The 25691-nt window shown below is 46.5% G+C and overlaps 3 protein-coding genes across 6 annotated transcripts; 1 reads left to right on the top strand and 2 right to left on the bottom strand.

Moving 5' to 3' along the window:
• Positions 1 to 1933, top strand: si:ch211-57i17.5 (usherin). Its single transcript, XM_037449710.2, has 5 exons — positions 1 to 132; positions 219 to 323; positions 709 to 780; positions 870 to 1037; positions 1171 to 1933. The coding sequence occupies exons 1-5, from the start codon at positions 76 to 78 to the stop codon at positions 1258 to 1260; spliced, it is 492 nt and encodes a 163-aa protein (XP_037305607.2). The 5' UTR covers positions 1 to 75; the 3' UTR covers positions 1261 to 1933.
• fez2b (fasciculation and elongation protein zeta 2b) lies at positions 1765 to 10569 on the bottom strand. 4 transcript variants are annotated; one of them, XM_062559733.1, is made up of 10 exons: positions 10179 to 10569; positions 7787 to 7895; positions 7427 to 7543; positions 6861 to 6993; positions 6278 to 6405; positions 5815 to 5964; positions 5577 to 5657; positions 4623 to 4698; positions 4471 to 4536; positions 1765 to 3659 (listed from the first exon to the last, which is right to left on the bottom strand). In XM_062559733.1, exons 1-10 carry the CDS (start codon positions 10475 to 10477, stop codon positions 3457 to 3459), a joined length of 1362 nt encoding a protein of 453 aa, XP_062415717.1. In that variant the 5' UTR covers positions 10478 to 10569; the 3' UTR covers positions 1765 to 3456. The 4 variants fall into 4 exon arrangements, with proteins under 4 accessions (XP_062415717.1, XP_062415718.1, XP_062415719.1 ...); XM_062559734.1 differs by having other exon boundaries at positions 7427 to 7540; XM_037449707.2 differs by having other exon boundaries at positions 3519 to 3911.
• Positions 10570 to 12817: 2248 nt separating this feature from the next.
• On the bottom strand, positions 12818 to 25411 carry wdr26b (WD repeat domain 26b). Its single transcript, XM_037448705.2, has 14 exons — positions 24655 to 25411; positions 22471 to 22570; positions 21264 to 21320; positions 19543 to 19679; positions 19116 to 19213; positions 18837 to 18993; positions 18354 to 18492; positions 17602 to 17742; positions 17139 to 17258; positions 16581 to 16726; positions 16414 to 16492; positions 16161 to 16290; positions 15695 to 15889; positions 12818 to 15500 (listed from the first exon to the last, which is right to left on the bottom strand). The coding sequence occupies exons 1-14, from the start codon at positions 24957 to 24959 to the stop codon at positions 15475 to 15477; spliced, it is 1830 nt and encodes a 609-aa protein (XP_037304602.1). The 5' UTR covers positions 24960 to 25411; the 3' UTR covers positions 12818 to 15474.
• Between the last annotated feature and the right edge of the window lie 280 nt (positions 25412 to 25691).

The raw sequence follows: 25691 nt of genomic DNA, 5'->3' as shown, positions 1-25691 counted from the left end.
GCAGGTGGCGGCGAGCGGGCGGACGGAGGTGAGGGAGACCAGCCGCTGGTCCGGGAGCTGTGGTTCATCGCGCTGATGGCGGCCGTCGCCCTGCTGCTGCTCGCCGCCGTGTTGGGCGCCACGCTGCACAAGGTGAGAGACGCTCACACGCGTACAGAGAGGGGGGGGGGGCGACCTCCACGACCTGTCTTACCTCCCCCTCCCCCTTCCCCCCACAGGCCCTGAACAGACCCCCCTTCACCAGAGAGAGACCCCCGCTGGTGGCTCTGCCCGTGAAGAAGAGGAACCCCATGGCCGTGTATCCAGCCAGCAACTCGGTCATGGTGAGGGGAACCTTGGTCTTCTTCACGTCCTTAAGAGGAGGCCTCGTCCACCAGCAGGACACCTGGAACACCAGCGTAGACCAGGACACCTTCTCTCCATGAAGTTGATATTTAGTATTAAACCAGATATCAGTTGCCATCCTCAGTGACTTTTCCTTCATATTTATTGGCATGTTTGACGTGTAAATCCTGCTCTTTTTGATCTGCAGTAGAAATAAGAGTGAAGAAGAAAATGACAGGGAACCCTCCAGGTTTTTGGGGTATTTTGAAGGTAGAAAGACATTTGAATAATTAAACGATAGTCATTCGCGCCCCGGGGGTCACAGACAAAATAACAGTGAGACGGCACTGACCTGCAAAGTGTCAATAAGTCTCTCCTTTTCAGTTCAACACGATGCCCGACACGACCGGCTTCTCCAGCAGTGTAACCCTGAAGGGTTTCACCATGAAGATGGAGGTAAAAACAAAAAAAACACACACACTCACACACACACACACAAACCAATGCAGCGTCTCACGTTCATGGATTAAATCCCCCCCCCGCAGGAAGTGCTGGACGCTAAGTGCGAGGCGGCGGACGAGGTGACAGGTGAGCTGGAGATCCTCAGCGTGGCCTCGCTGCGGCGCAGCGTCAGCCAGGTGATGGACGGGAAGGCCGCCACGGGAGAGGAGGACGCGTGGGACCCCAACATCTCGGGCCACGACAGCGGGATGGTGAGTGAGAAGCAGCGACCTCGCTCAGGAGGAGCAGTTCATTTAAATAAATAAAAATTAAAAATTAAAAATAACATCCAGGAAGGGTGTGAGATCAGGGCCCTCGTTTCACCAGCCGCGTCCCGCCTTTCAGTTCATGGACGACGAGGAGTTCGTGGACACCGTCAAGGGCTTCAGCACGGTGAGGAAGGAGCACACCATGTTCACCGACACCAACCTGTGACCCCCCGAGGACGACCCCTTGACCCCCCCGTGACGCCGTGTGTCCGACAGGCTTCGCTCGCAGCGATAAAAGTAACGCAACTCTGGAGTAACTATGGCAACTGGGAGGAGGTTGTTTTACAGCACTGACATATGCAGCTGCTTTTGTTTAAGACCAAAGAAAGGCAGATTTATTCACTTTTAAAAGAGGCGTAATTTAACTTTTTTTTTTTTGATGGCGTATTTACATGTTGACTTGTATTTGGATATTTTTTGTCGATAAAGCAGGAAACCTTTTGTGAACTTGCAACGTCTTTTTGCACAAATATACAATAACTGAGATAAGATAAAGCATTAGTAGCTATGCTTTGATATCAGTATGTGGTATATAAAGGACATGAAGCTGCTGGAGAAATGTCTCTATCAGTAAGAACAGTTGGTGGGTACAATATGGGATAAAAATACAAAGACATTATGACCTTTCACTATTTTCTCTCACAGAAAGAAGAAAAAAAAATCCACAGAATTCTTCACATATGAATTTATTTGAAATGAGTTGCAATGCATTGTGGGCATTCAAAACACATGTACCATTACAGTCAATAATATGGTTAAAAAACAACAACAAAACATTTACATAATAAATTAATTTACTGCAGTACCATATGAGAGAAACAAAAAAAAAAAAACCACAACTGGGGGGGATTGCATTTCATTAAAAACATAACGAGTCGTTTTAATGTACAAAACTTCCAGGCATTTACAAGCTTATTTTCTGTCGCTTGCTTTGTTGAACATTTATATATATATATATATATATATATATATATATATATATATATATATATATATATATATATATATTTATATATAAATATAAATCTCTAAATCGTAGTTACACTGATATGTCACTGAACTAGAGAGCAGACGAGGGGTTTCCCGCCTGAGACGTGAACCACAAAGACTTTTAGCTTTTGTATCAAATTTGCATCAACAGCAAGATGTGATCTTCAACTTTTTGACATCGTCAACTTTTCGATATCTTCTTAACGGTTTAAGTTTGAGCTTTTGAGTTTCCTGCACTCTGTTCCCCCGACATGCACTTGTCCCTTTAGTGTGATATTTAACGTCTGTAAACAAAAACAAATGAACGCTGGTTCGTGAGTGTTTCGCAGAGCAGTTGGAACAACGGATACATATAAATAGTTAAATATAGCACTACACGCTTCGGCCTTTTACAAAAGGAGTCATGTGGAACCCGTGAACTTTAGTCGGACCCCTTCGTCATGGCCCCAACCAGTAAAAAGATGGAATCCTACATCGACGCCCAATTAATCGTCGAGTTTTGCCGCCAGACGTCACGAACGCGTCGATCGATCGCCACTCGACCTCCAAACGGATGCTACGGTTTATTTTCTAGAAACATCTGCTGCTGCGATAAGGGGTTTGATCTCGAAGGCTTAACGCGTCAGATCAGTGGGGAACCCCTTTGAAGGTTGTTCACGCTCCTGAGGACCAGGTGGACGAAGGGCGTCGCGTCCAACAGCGATCTAGTGAGACGTCCACTACAGATTTCCACCACTACACGCCCGCTAAAGTGCTACCACGAAAAACCTCCACAACAGTTAAAGGGTTAACAGAGAGAGAGAGAAAACCCATAACTTATAACAGAAGCTTATCTACACATTTATCAGACCGAACATTATCTTAACGATATATTTCTCCTAAGGATGCGTTTTCTACGGATGCAGAAGAGTCTAACGAGGCGTTTTCAGACTCCTGGGAGGTGATGAGGTGGCTCAGAGGTCAATGAGGTGGCTCAGAGGTCAATGGGCAGCGTTTGTTCAATCGTGTCGCGATGTGGTCACAAAAAGGGGGGGGGGGGGGGGCTACAGGCGAGTCCCTAATCTCACCGATAAACAATTCTTTCTCCAAAAATAGGCTTCAACTATAAGTTCATCCAGCGATTTCCTTCTTAAGTCATTTTTACTTTTCTTGTCCTGCTTTTAAAAAGTTAAAAGTTTCCAAAAAAAAACTGTGCAATTTGTTCTCGTATACAAAATATTTCATTTTAACATTCAACTTACAGCCAAAAAACGGAGCGTACGGGCAAACCGTTTGCCCCCTTAGAAATTGGATTTGAAAAATATCAATCTCATCAACCCCGAGACAGCGTATGTAACCAACCAGCAAATGCTGTTAAGAGCAATAAAACAATTTAAAAAAAAGGATTTCTGCTCGAGGCCTCAGTCACAGATTCGGTCATGAAATACAGTGACGTTGATGCGTGTGAGATGCACCAAACGGAGGGTGGGCGGCTTCTCCCTTGCATCAGGCTGCTGGTGGAGCAGGTGGAATTAAAATGAACCCGATCGACACTGATCACTGGCGTCCATGCACAAATCATCATGCAGTCGGGCACTAAAAACAAGTATGAAGACCAGAGGAGTTAAATCTAAAGTTAAGATCTCAGGAAAAAACAAACAGTGGCAGAGTAAAAAAATAAATGAATAAAAAAATGCCACAAGGTAAGAAAGTTTATGAGGAAAAAAACGGGGAGGAAGGGGGGGGGGGGGGGGGTGAACCCGTTAACTGGGTCCCTCCCCTTCTACCGGATCCCTCCTCTGATGGTCCAACGGGAGGCTCGCCTGCGGCTTTACGTCGGACAGAGCACTGCGGAGACAAGAAGACGGCGGCCTCTGGTCAATGCCGCTGCCCGATGACCACTGAGGCTAGGGGGGGGGGGGGGGGGGGGGGTGGCATGAGCGTGTTCGTGTGTGTCAGGGGCATGATGGGAACTACAGCAAAGGGGCGAGTGAGGGAAGTTGAAGAAACCACCAAGACGCACTGAGAAAGAGCCAAAGGAGGAGCGGTTTTTTTTTTTGGGGGGGGGGGGTGGTGGTGGGGCTCTGAAGAGAAGGGTGAAGGTGAAGAATCGGTGTCAGGGCCTCACAAACCTCAGCGTCCACCGCTCTCATACCAGAGCTACCCAGAGGACAACGCAGCACAGACAGAAGACAAGGACGGCACAAAGGTCAACAGCGGCAAGAACGACCATCGCCCCCCCCCCTCTCCTCCCCTTCCAGTTTTACGCTTCCTATTTCAAGCAACAAAAGGGGGAGATGGCGTCTGACTGCCGGGTGGAGTGGAAACGGGGCAGCATCACCTGGGCTCGCTGCTAGCAGACCAACGGGGGGGGGGCAGTTAAAGGTGACGGGTGATTGTGTTTTACCTTTGAGAATGTAGTCTGTGAGCAGCGCAGGTACCTTCTCGCTGTCATCCCTCATGGCGTGCAGGACTAGCGGGGAGAGAGTAAGCGCATATATGTAAAGCTTGTGTGTGTGTGTGTGTGTGTTGTTTTTGGAAGGTGTCGAAACCACTCACTCTTTGTGAGGATCTGGAGGTCTTCTACTGCCGGGTAGCCCGTTTTCTTCTCGTAGGGGATTACTGTGGTCAGGTACTGAAAAAAGAAGATGGCGTAAGACACCAGGCCATAATCCTGTTACAAATGCAAGTGGACGTTTGACCCTTCGCTAAGTCCCGCCCCTCGAAGCGCAGACTGGCCAATCACAGCGTAGCGCCGAGGGACCCACAGCCAGACTCTCGTGCAGTCACATGGTGTGTAATAATAAAAGATGTCACCAGAGCGGTTTCTTTCTAAAACGTTACAATCCCTGTGATATTAGCAGTAAGCTTTAGCATCTCATTAACTCGCAAGGTACTGAAGGGGGCAAAAAAAAGGTTTGTTAGTTAATATTATTGTCCTTTGTCCCGATCGCCATGGTGATTTTAAGCAGTAGCCTCTATCTTTCAAACCCTTTGTTTGACCCTATGAATGCATATCGTTGACCTTTTTGATTTTTTACACTAATTTCAAAAAGGGACTGCATCGGTGACAGTGTGGACTTCCTGCTTGCACGGACAGCTTGAGGGAGAGGCAGCTTAGCAAGGCTTAGCAAAGGGTCACTCGCAGTAAAAGTCTGTCTATAAAGTGAGACAAATATTCCTAGGGCGATAAAGTGATTATTACGCAACAGTCCTCTCGGCTTGAAACAAAAAGGTACAAAAATATGGGAAAACAAATAAAGCCACGAAATATAAAGTGGTAAAATAAATGAGTTAAACCAACTGAAAGGTAAAAGAACATAAATTATACAAAAGAGAAAACAGAAGGAGGAAATGATAGAACGTTTGACACCAAAAGCCAGCAGCAGCTGTGGAGAAGGAAACATGCCAGTAGTAAAAAAAAAAAAAAGAGGAAAATACAAACAAATGGAAAAAGGAAAAACAATATCTGCAATAAAATAACATGCGAGTGGAAAGAAAGAACAGGGGCACCTGTTTGTCCCCTCCTGTGTGGCCAAAAGTTTGACGGAGGCCATTTTGAATGACATTGGAGAGTCCCTCCAGAGTGAGGAGCTACAAGGAGCAAGAGGAAAGGGAGGAAAGAAGAAGAGGAGTGAAGAGGTTTCTATTTTTAGAGAGCGAAGCAGCTCTCACGCGTCGCGCCTCATGCATATGGGCCTGCGCTGGGAGGAACGGATGGTTAGTGTGACCCCGCGTCCCCGTGACTCACCGTGCCCGGGACGTGCGTGCTGGCTGCCCTCTGGCCGTTGGGCCTGGTGCTGGTCGTGCTTCGGATCTTCTTCTTCTTGCGCAGCAGCTCGCAGTGCTCCTTCTGGCGGTTCTGCACGTCGATCAGCAGCGAGATGAAGCTGTTCTTCACCTGGTTTTTTTTGTTGTTGACAAAATCGTTGTTTTTTTTAGCATCAAACTGACTCTTACTTTTGAAGTTCTTCCTTATTTCGAGGCTGCAAAAGAATTCTATTTTCAGCCGCAGCCAAAAATACACGGTGACATCTACGACGTTCAAGCGAATCGTATTTTAAAGAGCCGTCAGACTACAGATGTCTTCTACAGATCTACCATTTAAAAGCCTCTTTACAACCCGACGTTCCTCTTGGAAGTGTCCGACGGGCAATGTGCTTCTCGGCCGTCGCCGTGGCAACACGGAAAACGCTAAAAGAAATGAAAAGCACCTCCTTCTCGTAGTCCAGCTCATCCCGCAGCGCCAGGGCCTGGATCAGCTCTTCGCTGTAGCGGCCAATGGCCGCCTCCACTCCGTCCAACGTCTCCGTCAGCTCAGACAGGGACAGCTGACGCAGCCCTGAGGAGAGACACGTGTTCATCTACGGCGTGAAAGGCAAACATCAAAAAAGGTGGAAGGGTGTTACGTGTGTATCCATCTCAGTTGTGAATATAGTAGTAACGCTTGTTCCGACATGTTAACCACACGACGTCTTCTTCTTAAGATACACAGATACATCAGAAGCGAAAGCTACAGACCTGAGGCCAAGTGGGCGCAAAAAAAAAAAAAAAAAAGCCAAATAGATGCCGTTGATTATGTAACAAAAGACGTAATTGCTGTCGGTTTGGCTTTGTAACACATTACGTAAGAACGTTAGTGCGACCCATTGCACATCATTGAGAGATTAAGATAACTGTCAAATGGCGGTAAAGTGTGAAAAGAAAGGGGACAAGAGGGGGGGGGGGGGGCGCACACAAAGACTGATAAAAGCGTTATTCTCTTCTTGAAAAACGTTTGTGCGCGATGGCACTCACGGTCCTCGTAGCTGGTGTTGGAGCCCGAGCGCTTGAGGTCCTGAGACAGCATCGACAGGTCGGAATGGGAGGGGCTCTCGTCGTCCTCCGGGTCCGGAGACTCCTGCATCATCTCCTCGATCTCCTCGATCACCTTGACAAACACAAATGTTTTTTGTTTTTTTTTACGTTTATGTGATTATGTGACAGTACCTCATGTGGGTGTTGTGTGTGCAGGAGGGAGGAGGTTTGTCATTTTACGGCTGAAGCTGAAGGTGCTGGGGACTCCATTAAGTCGGGGCGGGGGTTATGTGATACACTGAGATCTTTCCAAACAAGAGCTATTGTGCCCCTAGTTACTTAACTTGGTTTGTCCTTTGTTGACAGCGTTATGAAAGTGTGTGTGTGAGGCAAAAATAAAAGAGCTGAATGTGCTCCGAGCATCATGACCTGCTAAAAACACATTATTAAAAAGAGGCTACTTGGGAGGACTGGGCCTCAGCGCGAGGCCCCCCCGGGATGCTCGTTAAGGGTTGTCTTTGGCTTGGCCAACCTTTCTTTGCCTCTGTGCACGTTGGACAGGTCACCTGATCGGCTGTGAAGAGCGGCTCGTCGCTGATGCAGGAGACGATGATGGAGTGCATATCCATCTGCTCCCTGAGCTCCTCGTCGTCGGACAGATCCAGGGACTGGTTATTAGTCTTCTGGGAAGGAGGGGGGGGGGGGGGGGGGGGGAGATTTGAGAAGGAGGGACCAGAGGAGATAAAAAAAACTTGGATGAGAGAACAAACAGGGGGGGGTTAAGCAACTCCTGCTTACACTTGCGTCTTGTCTTCTGCAAGGTATCAACGGCAGTGCTCCGTTATGTAAAAGGTGGCCTGTGCATTGAGCGTGTTACACTTAGGGGCCGGGGGGGGGGGGGGCAGAAGCGGGGCCTTCGGCTGTACCTCGTGCTCGGAGATGTTGAGGGTGGGCAGGTGCAGGGAGCGAGTGTGCGACGTCTTCCAGTCCACGGCCATCACGTTGCCGTAGTTGTCGGTCAGAGCGTTCCACACCCTGGAGGAAAGCCGCACGGTTACAACACACAGCAGATAAAGACGGACGCTGCTTCCTTCTCTTTTTGCCCTGACTCAGCATTACTCCGCCCCCCCCCCCCCCCCCCCCCTCGAGACCACAGACGAATGAAACAACTCCCTAATTAATCGCTATGTATTTTCCCCAAATGTGTATCTAGAAGATAGTAGAGCGGTTAAAAAAAAAAGAGTCTACGGATAATTTCAGGCGAGTTAGAAACCGGGTCGTCGTCGTCACGCCAACGGGCGCCTTGAATGTTCGCTGTCAAACAAATAAATGATGTAAAACATCATGAATAGTATTTTACAAGAATAAAAGATTGTTGCAATTGTCCTAAATAAAAAACACCCTTCCAGCGTGCCACATTTGGAGATTTTTTTTTTACTGAAGCATTGTGCATGTTTAAAATAATAATAATAATAATAATCTGTGCAGAACGTATCAAGTACACATTGGGGTCCCTGTGCTGTTCCTCCTGGCCCGGACTGCGGCGAGCAGAGAGAGGACGGATGCTGTGAACCCATGTGTCAGAGAGGCTCTGCGTCGTCAGGGCCCCCCCCCCTCCCTCGCTCGCTCGCACAAACAAACACATATTTACATAACATGCATCTTTCGCCCCGAAGTGCTCATGCACAGCGAAGAGACGGGGTGGGTGGTGTGAAGGGTTGTTCTAAATAGGGCAAAGGCTGGCAGGAAATATAGTTTCTGTGCCTCCAGCAGTGACACGGTGTCGGACACGTGCCTGCATGACTGAACGCACGATTAGCTGCAGTTCCACTGGGAGCATTTACATAAAAACAACAAGGGCAGTCCAAATTTAATGGGGCATTCTTTTTTTTTTTTTACTCCTATCATTTCCTTTAAAATGATTGCATTGATGTGGTTTATCTTGTAAATAATGAATCCACGTGCACGGCTTTGCTTCAACACAGACCCAATTGGAATTCTCCGTCCTCGCTCCCAAAACCCCGGACCCCGGCCCTCCTCGTCACCCCCCGCTGTCCGTCTGAGCTCCGGCCTTCCCCAGGAGAACTTGTTAAGCGCCTGGGCACGTCCCGCTAAAGAGCAGCCACCCAGAAAAGAGCTTCACCGAGTTTGGCACCGCTCTTTGGGCTCCTACGAGCTGCTGTCCAATCATTGCGCTCCCTCTTTTATCTACAGACACGTAGATGACAGATTCATCAACTCGACCTAACGACTAGAAGTTGCTGCTCTGTAGCTGATCTTGAATAAAGTTTATGTGGCACAGCACTTAACGATTCGATTTTGTTGACCACCGCGTGACATTTTGGTCAGTTTGTGCCATTATTGAGTCGTCATGAACGCAGAACTTTTAAATCCCAGTTAATGTCGTTATGGGAATGCAATCAAGGCTCTGGATCTTAGGCGACGAACTGCCAAACTCACCATTCGAACCGGAGTTCGGTGAGGCACAACATTGAAAACAAAAGCAACGCATTTGAACCCACATCCCCACGACCGACTTCCCGTTTTGGCGGCGGAGGTGGGGGATGCTTGATCACGCACTGCGTGATTTAGACGTGACGGCCTGACCGTGTTGCAATGTGCAGCAGAAGGCAGGAGGAGGGTGATTAAAGCAGCCCACGCAGCTCATGGAGTCCCAGTGACGTCCGTGTTTTGAGTGGGATCGGCGCGACCGACTGCTGGGGAGTAAGAGCGCGCGGTGTCACGTGATCGCGTTGCCACTGGGAAGGCTGTTACGGCGGCGAGGATTTAGATAGTGAAAGTGCAACCTTGTCTTAGGGAGGAGGAACAGCGGGGCTTGTAAACACGTTATGGATCAGTGGCTTGATAGCTGAACATCAAACAATATGTCATGACATCGAGTAGTGGTAACGTGGCAGGACACACACACACACAGAAAGAGGAACACACAGAGGCAACATACTCTCTTCGTTCGTCAATGATCAAATCATCCAAATATGCTGGCTAATCGTTTTTATTTAATATTTGTGAGACTATAACGTTTTTTTTACTTCTCCATGTCTAAATAAAAACAACACACATTCAAGTGTGTAACGTTAAGTTAAGCTGGCGATGAAAAAAACGGGTACAAACCCCGTTGTGACGAGACAGATTGTGTGTTTTCTTTTGGCAAACAAGCACCGGTTTGCTAACTTTGGACAACACTGATTGCGGCTAAGCTAGCAGCGTAACGTTAAGCTTAGCCGAGAGAGGCTAGCGAACATTAGCTAAAATATGTAAAGTTGGCGTTGATAAAACTGCCACAAAATTCGCACTCACTGGTCGTCTTTCAGGTAGTCTTCCTCCGTGATGGGTTTAACGGGCGCGATGTTTTCCGTCGCGGTGTTGTAGTTTCGGAAACACACTGTCAGCTTTTCGTCGAAGTCCTGGACGAGGTCCTCCATCGACTTGAAGCTGCAGATCTCCCCCGAGAAACTGTTGTCCAGGTCGGAGAAATCGTCGAGGCCCGACGACGGCTCCCCGGCATTCGAGTTCAGCCGGTCGTCCGACTCCGCGGACGGCTGGAACTCGTTAAAATCCTGCCAGTCCTCGTCGAAGTGGGCTAACGGCGCCGCCATGACTGCCGTCGGGTGTTCGGTTGACGGACAGTTGGACCCCGCGACGAGGCTCTGTTTGGCGGCTTCGAGACACTTGACTGGACGGTAAAGCGGAGCGGTTGAGAAAGAGAGAGAGAGAGAGAGAGAGGGGAGTGGGCGGGCCAGAGTGACGTCAGTTTAGACTCGGCCCCCTTTTCGCTCCACTTAGATGGAATTATCCACAGAACATTTTTCTTCCACTTATTTTTCAATGTTCAACAACAAAACTTAAACTTTCAGGTTCACGTTTTTTTTTGTCGAATGAACAAAACTTTTGACCTGGATTTGGCTTCATAGATTTGCAGCTCTGGAGAACAACTAAATCAATTTAATCAAATACTGTACATATATTTTTTTTAAAGAGTACTTCCATTGGCTGACACTTTACTCTTGTTGTGCGTTGCACTCAATTAAATTCAGATACAAAATAGCAACAAAGGGAATCTTAAAACAATTCCCAACTAAAATTGGCCTCACCTTTACCTGCTGCAGCATTAACGTGATATATATGTCACTAGAATACAATAATATAAGATACAGTGTCTGAAAATAGTCACTCTGAAAAACCGCCTTTTATTTGTACCAGAGCATTTCCTTTGCGTAATATTTCTGATTGTACCTATGCAGAGGACCTATGGTGAGTTAAAAGTATTGACAATAATCCAGCCCTTTGCTTTCAAAGTTTAATCTTAATGAGGTGTAGATCTTAAAGGCTGACCAAGCCTTAATCCCTTCATCCCTTTATCCGATTATTTAGTTCAAATTGTCTTATTGCTGGATCGATGACCTTTTTGAATCCTTCCCACTATATGATTCTTATATTTAACTTAAAGTAGGCTTAATTTTTTATGTTGTTGTTGCTTCACAAATTGACCACCAGGTGGCAAAAATGTGTCAGTAAAGTGGTCAATATTTAATAAATAACGCATTATATGGATGTACACAAAACATGTTAAATACATCTATTGTGGAATAATCCTGTACATTAAAAACAAATATTATTTATTGTATCACAATGACAGATGATAATGACTGTGGGTCATTTTCTATTCCATCCAGGACTTTTGTTCTTCAAGTTCAAACTACATTTTACCCAATCACACTTTTATTTCAAACCACTTTACACCACAAAGCCAATATCAGTCAAGACAGAAAGGGAAGAGCCACCTGCCTGCAAAAGCATGTTAAAAAAAAGCATTGGAATTTTTCCAAATTCCATGATTTTGTTATATTTGTTCGGTATCGTCACAGGATTATTTACTTCATTATTTTTTATATTGAACATTTTGTGTCTAAAAGATATTCTCACACTTTGTTGAAAATAAGACTTACTCAACATAATGTCTTTATTGTGCAATTGCTTTAATCATATGTAATTGCATTGAAGATTCCTGTGTTAAAGGGAAGATGGTTTTCATTTGTCTCTTGGGGCCTTTGCCCGCTTTATCGTCAAACTCGGCGTTTTCATTTTTCAAAACCCTGAATGCTTTATTGAAAATATGCATACATGACACTTTTTCCTACACAACATTACAAAACGGTACAATCACTTTTGTAAATAACACATTGAACGCAAAGCCGCACGTCAGCCCATATCCCGCCATATCCCAAGGAACTTAGAGATGCTACAGTAAGCCCTTAATATCCCCCACACCCATCACCTCAGAGAGAGAGAGAGAGAGAAATAAGACATAGTTTAATCCAAAACAACTCCCTTGGTAACCAAAGACAAAAGAAGAGCAGACACAAGGTTCATATAGACACAGCATTTGTCACCCGCGGGTGAACGGTGGGCTTTACCCGGAACGCTTGTTGTATTGTTTTTTTGTTTGTTTAATGTGTGCGATTCGACTCGAGTCGTCTGAAATGGTGTCAGGTGTGGAAGAGGAGTCCATTCTGCAGTCCAGGAGTTGAGACACAGGTTTCCAAAGTGGGGGGGGGGGGGGGGGGGGGGATATAAGAGACCACGACACGGAAAAATAACACCAGTGTGCTTTCAGGGGACTTGGCTTCAATGAGGGTCGTTCAACAATGGCACACCAAGAGTGAGAGAGAGAGTTCATTTCATTACACAGATTTTCACATAAAGGAAACTCTTGAAAAGGCGAGGGGGGGGGGGGTTAGCTCAAACCTGATTTAGTCGTAGGTAACACACTCCGTAGAAACACTTCCCACTCTAACTGGCATGGGTGTTACTGTGCATATTCATTTGTATTAGGAGATAAAATGCACTAAAATGCAACTAAAAAACAAAATATTGATTTATATATGAAATAATAACAGGGGGGCTATAAAGACTACAAAAGAAATAAGGACTCCAAATGTCTGGTTATATTTTAATATGATCATACAGGGATAAAGGTAAACCAAAAAATGATATAATGTGAACAAAAACATTGATGTAACAAAAAAGTTCAATAAAAACAGACAGAAAAGCGCTGATTTTAAACATGTTTTACTGTATATCAGTCTGTAGCAAATAGTCATTACATACCCTCAAAAAGGGAGGAAGAAAGCTTTGAACGGGGCGCATTGAGCACAGAATAAATTGGCCAGAGAGCAAAGGGAGGGGGGTGTGGGGGTGTGTGGGGGGGGGGGGGGGGTGTTTAACGTAACGCTGACTTCTCTCTAAGTTCCAAGAGTGGCCCTCGTGCTGCTATGCCCTCTGAGGGGGGCCCACGTTCAGTTCCGCAAAGTCTACAGGACGACGGGTCACTGCCCGCGGCGTGGCGAGGGTTCCATTCCTTCAGCTCAGAGTCCGTGCCATTTCCAAACCTGTGAGCCGTCCCCCACCGGGCCGAGAGGACAAGACTGTGACTAGCTCCTGGATTTATGCCAGTGCAGTTGGTGAGGAGGGGGGGGGGGGGGGGGGGGGATACGGACCGAAGATTTGTGTGCAACTGTATGAACAGGAAGGCAGAGTGTGTGTGTGTGTGTGTGTTTTAGGATTACAGCGTGGGGGGGGGTTGGGGGGGGGGTGCTTCTGGTTGTTGGTGCCTCTCGTCTCTACGGCCGTGCCAACTACTACTCGTCCACAAATTACAATCAATAACTTCTCATATGAAATGACCCCTTCGCTAATGACACAACAGTTTTACAGCTTTTTTTTTTTTTTAAACATGCCTCACTCAAACTGCTCATCCTTTTTTTTTTTCTCTTCTTCTTCTTCTTCTTCTTTTTACCCACACTAGGCGATCCGCTGCCAATAACTCAGGGCCACTCGGTAAAGGAGAAAAACAACAAAAAAATTAGAATGTAAAAATTATAGCCCCAGATTAAAGAAAAGATTTTCTTTTGCAAAACGGTGCTCACATATTCCTTGTTCCACAGATAGAGGTCCCGACGGAGCTTTGGATAACTTAGAATTGGTTTAAAATCCTCTTTACAATTTTACTACGGGATTAGGAGCACGGAGGGGGGAGGAGGAGGAGGAGGAGGAGGGGGGGGGGTGAACCTTCTGCTGGTGTGAATTGAACACGCATACAAAAAAACAAAAAAAACAAGCGGCAATTACACCTGCGCGAACAAATGTCAGGTCTCACACACACGCACACACACACACACACACACACACACACACACACACACACACACACACACACACACACACACACACACACACACACACACACACACACACACACACACACACACACACACACACACACACACACACACACACACACACACACACACACACACACACACACACACACACACAGAGGGCAGTCACCGGTGTGCAGTCCAACTCGCACTTGAAACTCTTTCACATCCGAGAGCGTGTCTTTTGGGTAAAGGTCAAAGCATGTGTCCTGACAGTGGACGTGGACGTGGACGTGGACGTGGACGTGGACCCCCCCCCCCCCCCCAGCCGCCGTTGATATGTGAACTGTGAATCCCTCCGTCCATCTCCTCCTAGGCAGATGTCATGGAGTTGTGCGGTAGATAGCTCGACAAAAGGGGGGGGGGGGCAGGGAGCAGGGGAGTGAGACTGGGGGAGGGGGGGGGAGGGATGTCAGCTGGAGACATTACAGCCACTGTCTTTGTTAGAAGTTAAATTAAGGAATTAAAAGTTTTTTTTTTTTTTTCTTTCTAATGTCGAGAAACACAAAGTGGAATCTTGGCGCTAAAGCTTTCCACGGGCACTACTTCAGCTAAGATTCACCTCTTAAATGAGAATTACGCTATGACTATTATAAAAAAATTCCAACATTGAGCATAGCCTTTTTTTTGTGTTCTTTGTCAGCTGGTCGGTCAGTTTTTTTGTTGTTTTTTTTCCCCCCACGGCGGATTTTTCAGCCTTCTTCCAACTGATCGAATGCGAAGAATATAGCGAGAGCGTGGGGGAAGAGGAGAATACACACACAGAAGAGTTGCTATATCCCCCTACGCACCACCCTCCCCCCCAACAATACCCCACCCGTGTCCGTGGAGACATCATACAGGCGATGGTGCGCGAGACAAACAGGCAGACAGATGCGGTCCAATGAGAAGACGGCTGGTCTGCGCCGTCAGTCTGGGGGCATCGCTGGGACTCGATGTGCTCCAGGCTCCAAGACCCTTGCATGGCCGGTGACCATGTAGCAGGGGGTGTGGGGTGGGGTGGAGGGGGGGGGGGTGGTGGGGTGAAGACGGGTCGGTTGGATCAGGACAACAAGCCGCTCCAGCTCGCCAGTGGGGAGCGGGGTTCGTATCCCGCTGGGCATCGACTGGCTTTCCTCTTGGTCGGGGATCAGGTTTTGGTCGAGGACCCGAATTTTCAGGGTGTCCGTGCGTCACCTCCACCGTTTTCTCAAGGCCCGTCAGGAGACAAATTTTTACTCACTTTAGTTTTCTCTTTTGTCTTGGTGACTTTTTGTTTGCTATTTCTTGCTTTAGGTCGGCGTTGGATTTGGATTTGCCCGTTTTAGATTTTAGTTTTATTCTGGGATTCTTGGATTGTTGTTAAAGACAGATGTCATCTGCTCCATAAGTGACTATCAACTGTCCATGTTACTGCAGTTTTCTGAGGAGAAAAAAAAGAAAAGAAAGAAGAACAAAAGACATCAGGCAAATATAGAGACACCGTGTCACTTAAGAACATCACAGCCGTGACGTTGTTACCTAAAAGCCATCCAAGTGTCACCATAAAGCTGCGACCATCATTTTGGGGCGGTTAAAAAAAAAACAACGTTTACTCGCTATCGGGGGAAAAGTTACCGGTGAGTCCGTCCGCCTCTTGTGTGTCGAGAAAGGGCGCGGGACCCCAGACGCGCACGGTGCCGTCATCTGAGGCGGAGGCCATGAGTCCCGGGATGGCCGGGTTCCAGCTCACGCAGTTGACGGTGCGCGTGTGGCCCGTTAGCTCGGCGATGGGCAGTTCTCCACGCCTGTGCCAGATGTACACTTTGTGGTCTGTGGAGAGGGGGGGGGGGGGGACAAAAGGCAACCGGGCAGGCGGAAGTGAATGGATTTACGAGATCACAGGGATAGTTGAGGATTAAAGGGAAACTATGAAAGGGTGGGTTTATGTGAGTAAACGCGTCACACGGAGCGAGGCCTGGCTGCTTTTTTTTAATTAAACACAATGCTCCCAGCGAGACACTTCGCTCCCAATGGCCACAGAGCGAGATTGGAAAAAGTCAGCCTGCTTGCCCTGTCAATGCGTTTTCTCTGCCGACTGTACCTTCGCTGCCGCTGGCGATAAAGTCTTCGTTGTGTCCTCCGAAGCAGGAGTGGATGGTGTAGAAGCCCTGGGTCACACCTTGGTATTTCCTCACCAGCACTCGGTCCTGAAGGTCCCACAGGTGCACTCCCTACGGGAACGTTAGTGGAGGAACAGCCTATAAGTGCTGAAACACCCGGCACAGTTGCTCTCCAAACAACGTGCTCTTCAGAAGCAAATCAATCTCAAATATGGAGTTGGTCAAAAAGCTTACCTGAGTTGCTACATTTAACAAAGCTAATCTTCCGTTCTTTGAAACAGTAAAAGACATAATGGGGTGGTCCTCCTGAACTCTGTAAAGGACGTGGAAACAAAACACAGGCCATCAGGCTAATAATTCAACCTCAGTCGAGATAGAAGACGGCCAGAGTGGGTACATACATGTTTCTGTCCGTAAGGTCCTCGAAGTTGTAGCCCCTGATACGTTGGTGGGTGTCGGAGGCCAGCACTGCTCTGCCATCACCCAGGCACCACAGACACTGCACCCGCACGCCCTCCCAGGAGTCCAACAGGTTACCGTCTAGGTCCTGAAACCGAGAAGAGTGTTTACCAAACGCGAGGCTGCGAGGTCAAGGTTAAGGTCAAACTGCTTTCCTTCCTCTCATCATGAGAGGTGTGCGGATTTTAGCACACACACACACACACATCATTATCATCATCAGCTATACAAAAGTATACAAAGTCAAATGCAGCACGCCAAAATACATGAAAGAAACATGCTAAAAATAAATATTGTAATACTCATCCAGCTTAAAGCAACCTGGTTAAAGTTAGTAATTCAGCATTTTTAACACAGCTTATTCTTCATCTGTCTGATCAATACAATAAATCAATATATACACTAATGAACAGACACACAGTTAAGCATTGATTACAACATCAATACTGTGTTATTCCATCACAATAACCCTCTTTGGAGAAAATGGCGCCTCCACTTACACACTGATAAAACTGCCCCCTCTGTCCTCCGGTGACAAAGCGTTTGCCATCAGGATTCCAGGCCACGCTGGTCAGACTGTCTTCATGGGACTGGGACATTTTGGTCCGCAGCTCCCCCGTCTGCTCATCAAGGGTAGCGGCAGAGTCGGTCAGAAAAACACGAGCAGTGGAAAATAATGGAGGAAGGGGGGGGGGGGGGGGGGGGGGGGAGACAGCAAGAAGAAACATTAAGTGAGAGAGGGGGGTGGGGGGGGGGGGGGGGGTGGATCGAGTGCAGTCAGCCCACAGAGGATCTATGGGAGGCCTACGGCACGGATTAACCAGCTCCCGATGCGTTTGGGTACAAGTGCTTAACACTTGTGTGAAACACGCGGCCCCGTTTCGCGGAAACATGCGTTGTTCGACAAGTGGAACACGTACAGGATGATGTGCGGCGGGGTATGACGCGCTCGTCAAAAGGTACCTGAACATTCCAGAGCCACAGCTCGGAGCAGTCGTCGGGTCCGCAGGCGATCAGGTAGGTGTCATCCGGACTCCAGGCTAAATAAGAGACGCCGTACGCATGACCCTCCAGGGTCCGCAGCAGCTTCAACTGGTGGCTCTCCTACATGAAGACAGGGGGGGGGGGGGGGGGAAGAGGACTATGAGGAAATTAATTCTCACGGCCTCCGGTATAAGTTTTCAAACCAATGTCAAAGGGCCCATTGAAGTCTCAGGACATCAAGGGAAAGGAAGTCAAAGAGAAGGATTTCTTTGTCCTCATTTCATGTCAAAGGATCCGCAAGGTTAAAGGATTTCTTAACTATTCCAGATGTCTGATAATGGACTGAAATGTCATTTGGTAGATAGAGTAAATGTGCCTTCAACTAAAAAAAAAAACACCAGTGTTCCTTATAGAAAAATACGACCACATTTTAATGCTAATGATGCAAAACATTTTTATTATGAGTGATGAAAAAAGTTGTAGAAGATAAAAGTGGAATGTTATGTATTTCTAAAGATAATGTCTCATTATCGAAGACTTCAAATAAAAAAAAGCTGTGTTGACAGGCATATTACATATAAACATGAGAAATTCTAAGAAAGTACATAACTGTAGGATGCATATTTGTTAAAATTTCCAATAAATCAATGTAAAAGCCCTGATGACATCACAGCAGGGCCTTTGAGCTTTGGACTAGAAATGTGTTGATTTAAGGCTGTTTTCACACTCACCGGGTCCACTTGCCAAATTATGACTGTAGTGTCTTTGGAGCCGGTGGCGAGCTTGGTGCCGTCATTTGAGAACTTGCAGAACCACACCTCGTTGCAGTGCTCTGTCAGAATCTGTTGAGTGTAACAGGGGAACTGCTTCCTGTGATAGGGGAAAAAAGCCAAAAAAAGGGTTAAAATTGTCATTATGCAAATTAGAAATAGTGGCTCTTCTTAGCTGTCAGTATCTCAACACGTTCAAAGGTTCAAACTTATGAAACCACAATGACGGCCATATCGGAGGAGAACGCTGCTCGGGGCGTCTCGGTGAGACCGACAAAAACAAAACGTAGAAATAAAATAGAAAGCCGTAAAAGTTATGAGTCGACAAATGAGTTGAGAAAGCAAGGCCTTCTGTGCCTCGACATGGGAACTGATGCAGTTTGACAATCCAAAATTGAAGTCTCGAAGGGCCCCGAGTAGCATGCTACCTGTGCGGAAACCAACCTGCTGCAGACGTGATCGAGGAGGAGGGAGACCGAGTCCAGATTACTGTCCAGCTTGGTGTTGTGATAGAGGCAGCGGTCCCTCTGCAGCTCCACCGCCTGCCGCAGGAGGGTCTGCATCCGCCGAGGGGGCAGCATCACAGAAGGCGGCAGGTACGCTGCAGAGCGATAATTTATATTGTGGCATTTTAGTAGTGATGTCGATATGTAACATGCGTGTCGGCTCCGGGGGAGGGAGGGGGGGGGGGGGGGTATAGTGCATAGATATGCGGCTCCTCACTCTGTAACTTGTCCAGCAGTCTGCAGCGTGACGCGGTGCCTTTGCCCTCCCACTCTGCCTTGGCCTTCAGGTCCTCAGCGTGGCTGCACATGAGGTACCTGTAGGAGGTACATGAGCACATAGATCAGGGATAAAGAAAACGGGGCGGTTGTCTGTTCACAGAAACAGGCCCGACATTGATTCAATCCATCGATGTGAACATTCCGGGAAAAGCAATCAAAGTCGGGCCAGTTCGGGAACAAGAAAAAACAGGAATCAGGGTTCAACAGTGGAAAGATCTTAAAGGCCCTGTGATTGTTGACTATAGTCATGTTTTCCCTCTCCATAGAAGATAAATACACATCAGTACCAAAAACAGGCGTCCCCAGCCTATAATTAATCCTGTAACTGTAAATGAACGGGTGGACATGGAACCTGTAAAACGTACCCGCTGAGTACGTGGATGCGGTCTGTGTTGTACTTGAGCGGCGTCAGCTCTCCTCGGAGCACCTGCAGAGCCTCCAGGACTTTTCCATCCTCCAGATATTCGAGGTACTTCTGCTGCAGCAACAGGAACTTCATACGCTAAGCAAAAGTGGGAGAAAAATATAGAGAAGATTATCTTTTTTTATTCTTTTTTTTTTTTTTTTTTAAGGAGCGAGACTAAAAAGCTTATACGGCTGTGTCAGGTTCCTCCTGCTATTGCTAAGCACCGGTCCAACGGCTCGACTGTAGCGGGACATTAAGCTTCATGTTTTGAAATGTTACAGCTGTGCATTGCAATAAAAACCATCTGGAATCCTATTTTTAAAAAAGAAAGTATCCCAAATGACAAGTATCACTGGGCATAAAATTAGAAAAATGGTGGCATCGTGTTTTCATGCTAAGAACTCCTTTATAGTGGTGCAAGACACACAGCAATGCCACTAGCCTACTTTACAGCGTAAACACTTGAGATAGAAAAAGAAATGTAACGGTATCGAGAGTCTCCGGCTTATCTCAGGTGTGCAGAAGGAGCTGTGGCCCCTGACAACGGTTCAATCCACATGAATTTATAAAAGGCAACACCCACCCACAAAGGGTCTCCAAACAACACACACACACACACACACACAGCCAGCTCTCCACCAGAACTGTGCCACAAGTGAACTGTCGACAAGGAGTAACGTGAAGGTCGTGTTGACAAGGACAACACCGACTCGCTACAACTCAAGACCTAAAATGGCTACCCACAGTTTCCCTTACAGTTTAAAACCAACTGCTTTGGCCCCTTTTCTCAAATCACCCAGCTGGTGATGGCAGTTGGACAGATTTTTGAGCAGACTCTTAAGACACAAGGGACCATTTTTTAAGCTAATTCTGTCTGCTCATTAGCATGCTAGCTGGGGCTAATTCGCTCCATTTCCATTACTGTCCAACATTTTAGCAATTAGTATATAATCCATGTTCTTTTAGAATATTTTGTCAAAACAACAACTTCAGGAAGACTTCTATATTTGTCTGTTTTTTCGGTTTTGGATGCTCTACATACAGTTCAGAACAAATAAATGGCTTCTGTAACTTTTCAAAACTAGTATATTGGCTGATACTTTTCAAATATTACATATTTATTTCTACGAAATTGAATTCTGAAAGTTATATATTATGTAATAAACACATATACTAAAATTGAAGAAAATATACTAGCAATCAGAGTACAATGTACGTACCATTTGAAAACATATTTGCCCATTTTCTGCACTGCAATTACTATTTATGCATTTGCAACCCCCCCAATATCAGCTAATCATAAAGCCTCTAGTTGCATAGAACATACACTAGGAATCAAATTCATCAAGAAATAACATGAACAGTCCTGTGTCAATTCTGTGTTTTAATTAGTTTTCATCAATCCAAGGACAAACTAAAGGGAAAAAGCAGGAAGAAAAAAAAACATCCTCACAAAGTCTAACCAAATGTTGCTTTGAGAAGTTGGGTATTTATTCCATACATATGATCTCAATGAGATCATTGTCTCCATCCTGCTGTGTCATCCACAAACATTTATTTTGCTTTCAGCGATGCACAGCAAGAACCTGCAGCCTTGCATTATAACGGTACCATTCTAGAACCTCCAGTTTTGCCTTCTAACCGACTGGTGTCATTCAGTTGAGTTCAAGGGGAGCTTACCACAATGGCATTGGGAGAATGCATCAGTGCTCTCAGCTCATTGAGATCATTCTCAGCCTGGATCAAAACAAAGGGAGGGCGATGGAGGGGAGAGACAGAGAGAGACAGAGACAGAGAGAGAGAGAGAGAGAGAGAGAGAGAGAGAGAGAAAAGGTCAGCTCAGCAGTTTACAGAAAAAAATAATTCACAAAGGCATTCAAACAGATCACTGTCTTATTTATGGATTAAGATGAGTAAATTCAGGATATGACAATAACTCTAATGTCAATGTACTGTGACAAAGAAATATGAATACGTATTAAACAAATACTGACTTCTTCCCCAATCAAAACTGTGGTTGGCTCACGATTGGTTTGTGGAAAGCACAACCCAAAAGGCACCTCTATTTTCCTTAGTGCTGGTGTTAATGACGTAAGGTCATTATTCCAAAAGATTACAAATGGCATGTTTAATGGAATGGGTACTTTTTCCTTTTTAGATAACCTCAGCTCTTAAATGTTGGAATGAGTAATTCTGCTGCGGGACGGAGTAATTCAGCTGAGAGTGTTGATTTAAAAGCCAATTACACAGAAATGTCTGGAACTATGCTAATATGAACCTAATGTTTGACACATTATTGATGGTGCACATTATCGGCCCTAATAAGAGGCCTCACAACGTCCTTCAGCAATGCTCTGCTACGCTAAAGGTGCTCAGGATCTTTTAACATAATGAAGTGCCCATTACTAGACATCTAGCTCTCCATTTTGCTACAGAAATGACAAAAAAAAGTGCTTAATTTATCATAACAACGACCAGTTTTTCCTTAATAATTCAAGACCCTTTGACCCAGCTAACATTATATATGACCAGATGTTAGATTTTTCAGTTGGCAATAATAAGAAGCACCAGCATGTCGACAGTAAGACCCATTAGTCATTGTTTATTTCATTGGTACTCATCAGAAATATGTACTAAAAAAATGAACAAAGTATTATTCATATAAAAAAGGTTGTGCAACTGTGACCTAATGCAGACTTATTATTATTACCACTATAAAAACTCTCACAGGCCTCCTCCAACACTTCTTAACAGGAATGAGGTTAGTTTATATAGACACCGTTGTAAATTAGATACTTGTATGCTCGTTTCTGAATAATAACACTCACCAGTTACCCGTCTATCAAGGAGTGTACTTTTATGTAACCGCGGTAACCAAAAGACAAACCTTGTCCCACTCTCCCTCCATGACATGGTTGCGGAATTTGGTAGCAGAAGAGTGTTCCAGTCGGCAGCCTGATTCCTGCATCAGCAGGTCAACTGTCTGACTGCAGAGACACAGAGAGATGAGGGAGGGGGGGGGGGCAGAGAAAGTTAGGCTGGAATATAAACGCAGCACACGTGGACTTTTGGGACAAAGAAAATGTGAGCTCAATAGTATAGTGAGGAAAAGTTAGATCATCATAGTCACATGAGGTGGTATTTCTAGGCATATTAAGGCATGATCTGGCCCCCTTTGGCATTTGGACCCTGTGACTGTGTGCAGTGTTTTACGAGCATTTCAAATAAAAGGGAGGATATTTACAAACCATATCAGGACCGGGACAATAACAACACGATTCAGTGACAATGAAAGGACAGGTTCAAGGCCTACGGCGTCTGGGGAAGCCAGTCGGAGCAGTTGTGTCACCAGAGCGTCATTTGTGCACAGTCGGAGGTTCAGTAACGTGAACCGAGCTTCCACTGCAGTAGGCACGATCCTGTCAACCACCGACCATAACCATCTGTCCAAAACTCAACTGAGATATGTTCCTTTTGTGTGTGTGAGATAGTAAAAGTGGGTTGGGGGGCGGGGGGGGGGGGGGGGGTGGCTGACACCTTCGGCACGATGACATCATTCTCAGGTACCAACGGAGTGGCGCAGCAGCTGTGTTGGGCCTCTCATCCAGCTGACTGCAACACTGATTTCTCTTGCATTTCCCCAGCTGAAATGTAGGGGCTCTGTTTCATACCAGCCCGACGTCATGCGTGTCCCCGGGGGGCCCACCCTGCGTGTAAACATAGCTCCGTTAAGCGGGTCTTCTGTAAAAGCCCCGTAATGGACGCTGCACCTTCTCAGATGGATGCCGTAGATTTCCACGGACGTCTGGCCTGTTCAACTGTGGCCTGCCACAGCCACTTGGTTTTTGCTAACGTTAGGTACATTTCTCGACCCCCCCCCCCACTCACCCACTACTGTGCTAAAATTAGATTCAAACACAGAGCTGCCTCCTGAAAGGCCTGCTAGAAAGCGCATTCTTCAGCCGCAATAAAAAAAAAAAAAAAGAGAACAATTTTGGGTCCAATCGAGGTTCCGAATGTCGCGCACAGTATCGATCGCTTGGAGTAAAAAAAAAAAAAAAAAAAAAAAAAGTATACCACGGTACAGGCGCGTCACTGTTGGGGACTGTTGACACATCGGTGGCAAAGTGACAGCGTCAAAAATTCACAAAGAGGCAACGAATGACCTGTCGAAGAACGCAAGACAGCAGTCTAAAATAGTGATGCACTGGGTGAATAAACGGGTTGAGATCATGACAGCTCGGGACGAGCAAACGGCGCACTCGGAATACTAAAATAACCATGCTGGTCGGTACAGTGTGGTAGACCGATTAACGTGACATCCAAGCGCTCTTCCAAAAAGAAAGAAAGAAAATGATTTAAAAAAAACAAACAACAACAACAACAACCACCACCACCACCTGGGCAACAAACCGACATCGGCGATCGCCGTATTGAGGCTTCGTCCGCACATTCTGCAAATAGGATCGAAACGCACAACATGTAACATCACGGCGCAAACTCCATGATCGTGCATGTGCACGTAGCCAACGAGCTAAGCCGTGTTTATACATTCACATGACATTCGTTTTACGCTTAAGAAATACATTAAATCACCGGACCTCTGAATCAACGTTAGATTATGTAATGCCTTTTTTTTTAAATTCAGTTTGAAATCTACAACGTCAATAAAGCCAACGCATCACAGCCTGTCAACGCGCATTCTAAGACCCGCGATGGATTTGTTAAAAAAAAAACAGGTTAAATTTGTCATTTGTGATTTGCGTGAGGGCTTAACGTCGGGACATAACACCTCGGCGCAGGCTAGCGCAGTTAGCCACCAAGCTAACTGTTATTGTGCAAGATGGACCCCTTCTTTCTACCAACTGCCGAGCTCACGGGCTAACTATCCCATCCCCCCATGTTTGTGTCTGTTAAACGCACTAATAGCGCTTTTGCCATCTGCTATCCGGCAGATTCACGCGAAACAAGCAGCAATGTCGACGACACCTCGAGCCGTCAGCACTAACGTTATGGGCTTTTTTTGTTTTTTTTGTACATTGGGTTCTTGTCCGACTTCGAATAAACTTACTTCAGCCCCAGTCCGTGGAGATGTTGCCCTATTAATCGTATGACATCTTCCTCCGCCTGCGATAGTCGTTTTTTCTTTTTCAGAGAGCCGACCTCCGAGCCCGAAGCCGCGGAGGAAGCCGAAGTCCCCGAAGCGGGCCCGGCCGAAGACCCGTTACTGGTACCGACGCTATTCCCGTTGTCCGTGCTGGAGAGAAGCCCGTTGGAGTGCGTTCCTCCGGCCGAGGATGACTCCCCGTTTTGTGCGCTGTTAAGGCAGGAGAGCTCTGAAGAATCTTGTCCCTGTCCTGCCCCGTTTGCCTGCATACTGCTGCTGAGGTTGTTGACGACACTTCGGTTAAAGTGGATGGTAGAGGTGGCTTGAGAGTGTGGAGAGTGAGTGGCAAGTCCTAAAACGATTCCGGAGAGGCCTGTTATAACCGCTGAAGCCCCGGGCTCTCCTGCTCCCTCCGCCGCCGAGGCTCGGTGCTTCTTCCGCGGGGGCGGCGACGCTCCGCCGGTGTCCGAGTCGGAGGAGGAGGAAGCGGAGGCCAGAGTTTCCTCACCGAGAGCGGCCGTGGTTAGAAGCCGGCGGAGCTCCGGGTGGGAAATTTAGGTTAAGCTTCCAGATCTGAGGCCTCGGTGTCTGACTCTGAACGGACTGTCACTATAAGAGCGCTGACAGTTAGCCCGTTTTTGTTGTTGTTTCTCTCAAATCAGCTGCAGCTCTAATGGAGTCCTGACGCTCTGACGTAACCGGAAATTCCTACACTACCGAGCTTCCGGGTAGAATAATCCATGGGTGGCGCATGAGAATCTAGTTACCATAATGATTGTTAACAATAAAAAGAAAAATCACATTTGAATGCCTCCAGAGACTTGGCTTTAATATATTGTGAATAACTTTGCAACCTCATATGCAATTTCCACAGGTGTGCAGCTTTTACATTTTTTAAACCACTCCTAACTTATATCAACTATCTACTAGAATACGCAAAGTCTAATGTAAATCTATTGTGTTTTTTGTTTTGATTTTTGTTCGTCTGTTCTATTTTTTTT

This window comes from Pungitius pungitius, chromosome 20, assembly GCF_949316345.1.
Source record: "Pungitius pungitius chromosome 20, fPunPun2.1, whole genome shotgun sequence".
Classification (NCBI taxonomy): domain Eukaryota; kingdom Metazoa; phylum Chordata; class Actinopteri; order Perciformes; family Gasterosteidae; genus Pungitius; species Pungitius pungitius.
The sequence above is the reverse complement of the archived record's forward strand: the minus strand, read 5'-3'. Positions and strand labels throughout refer to the sequence as shown.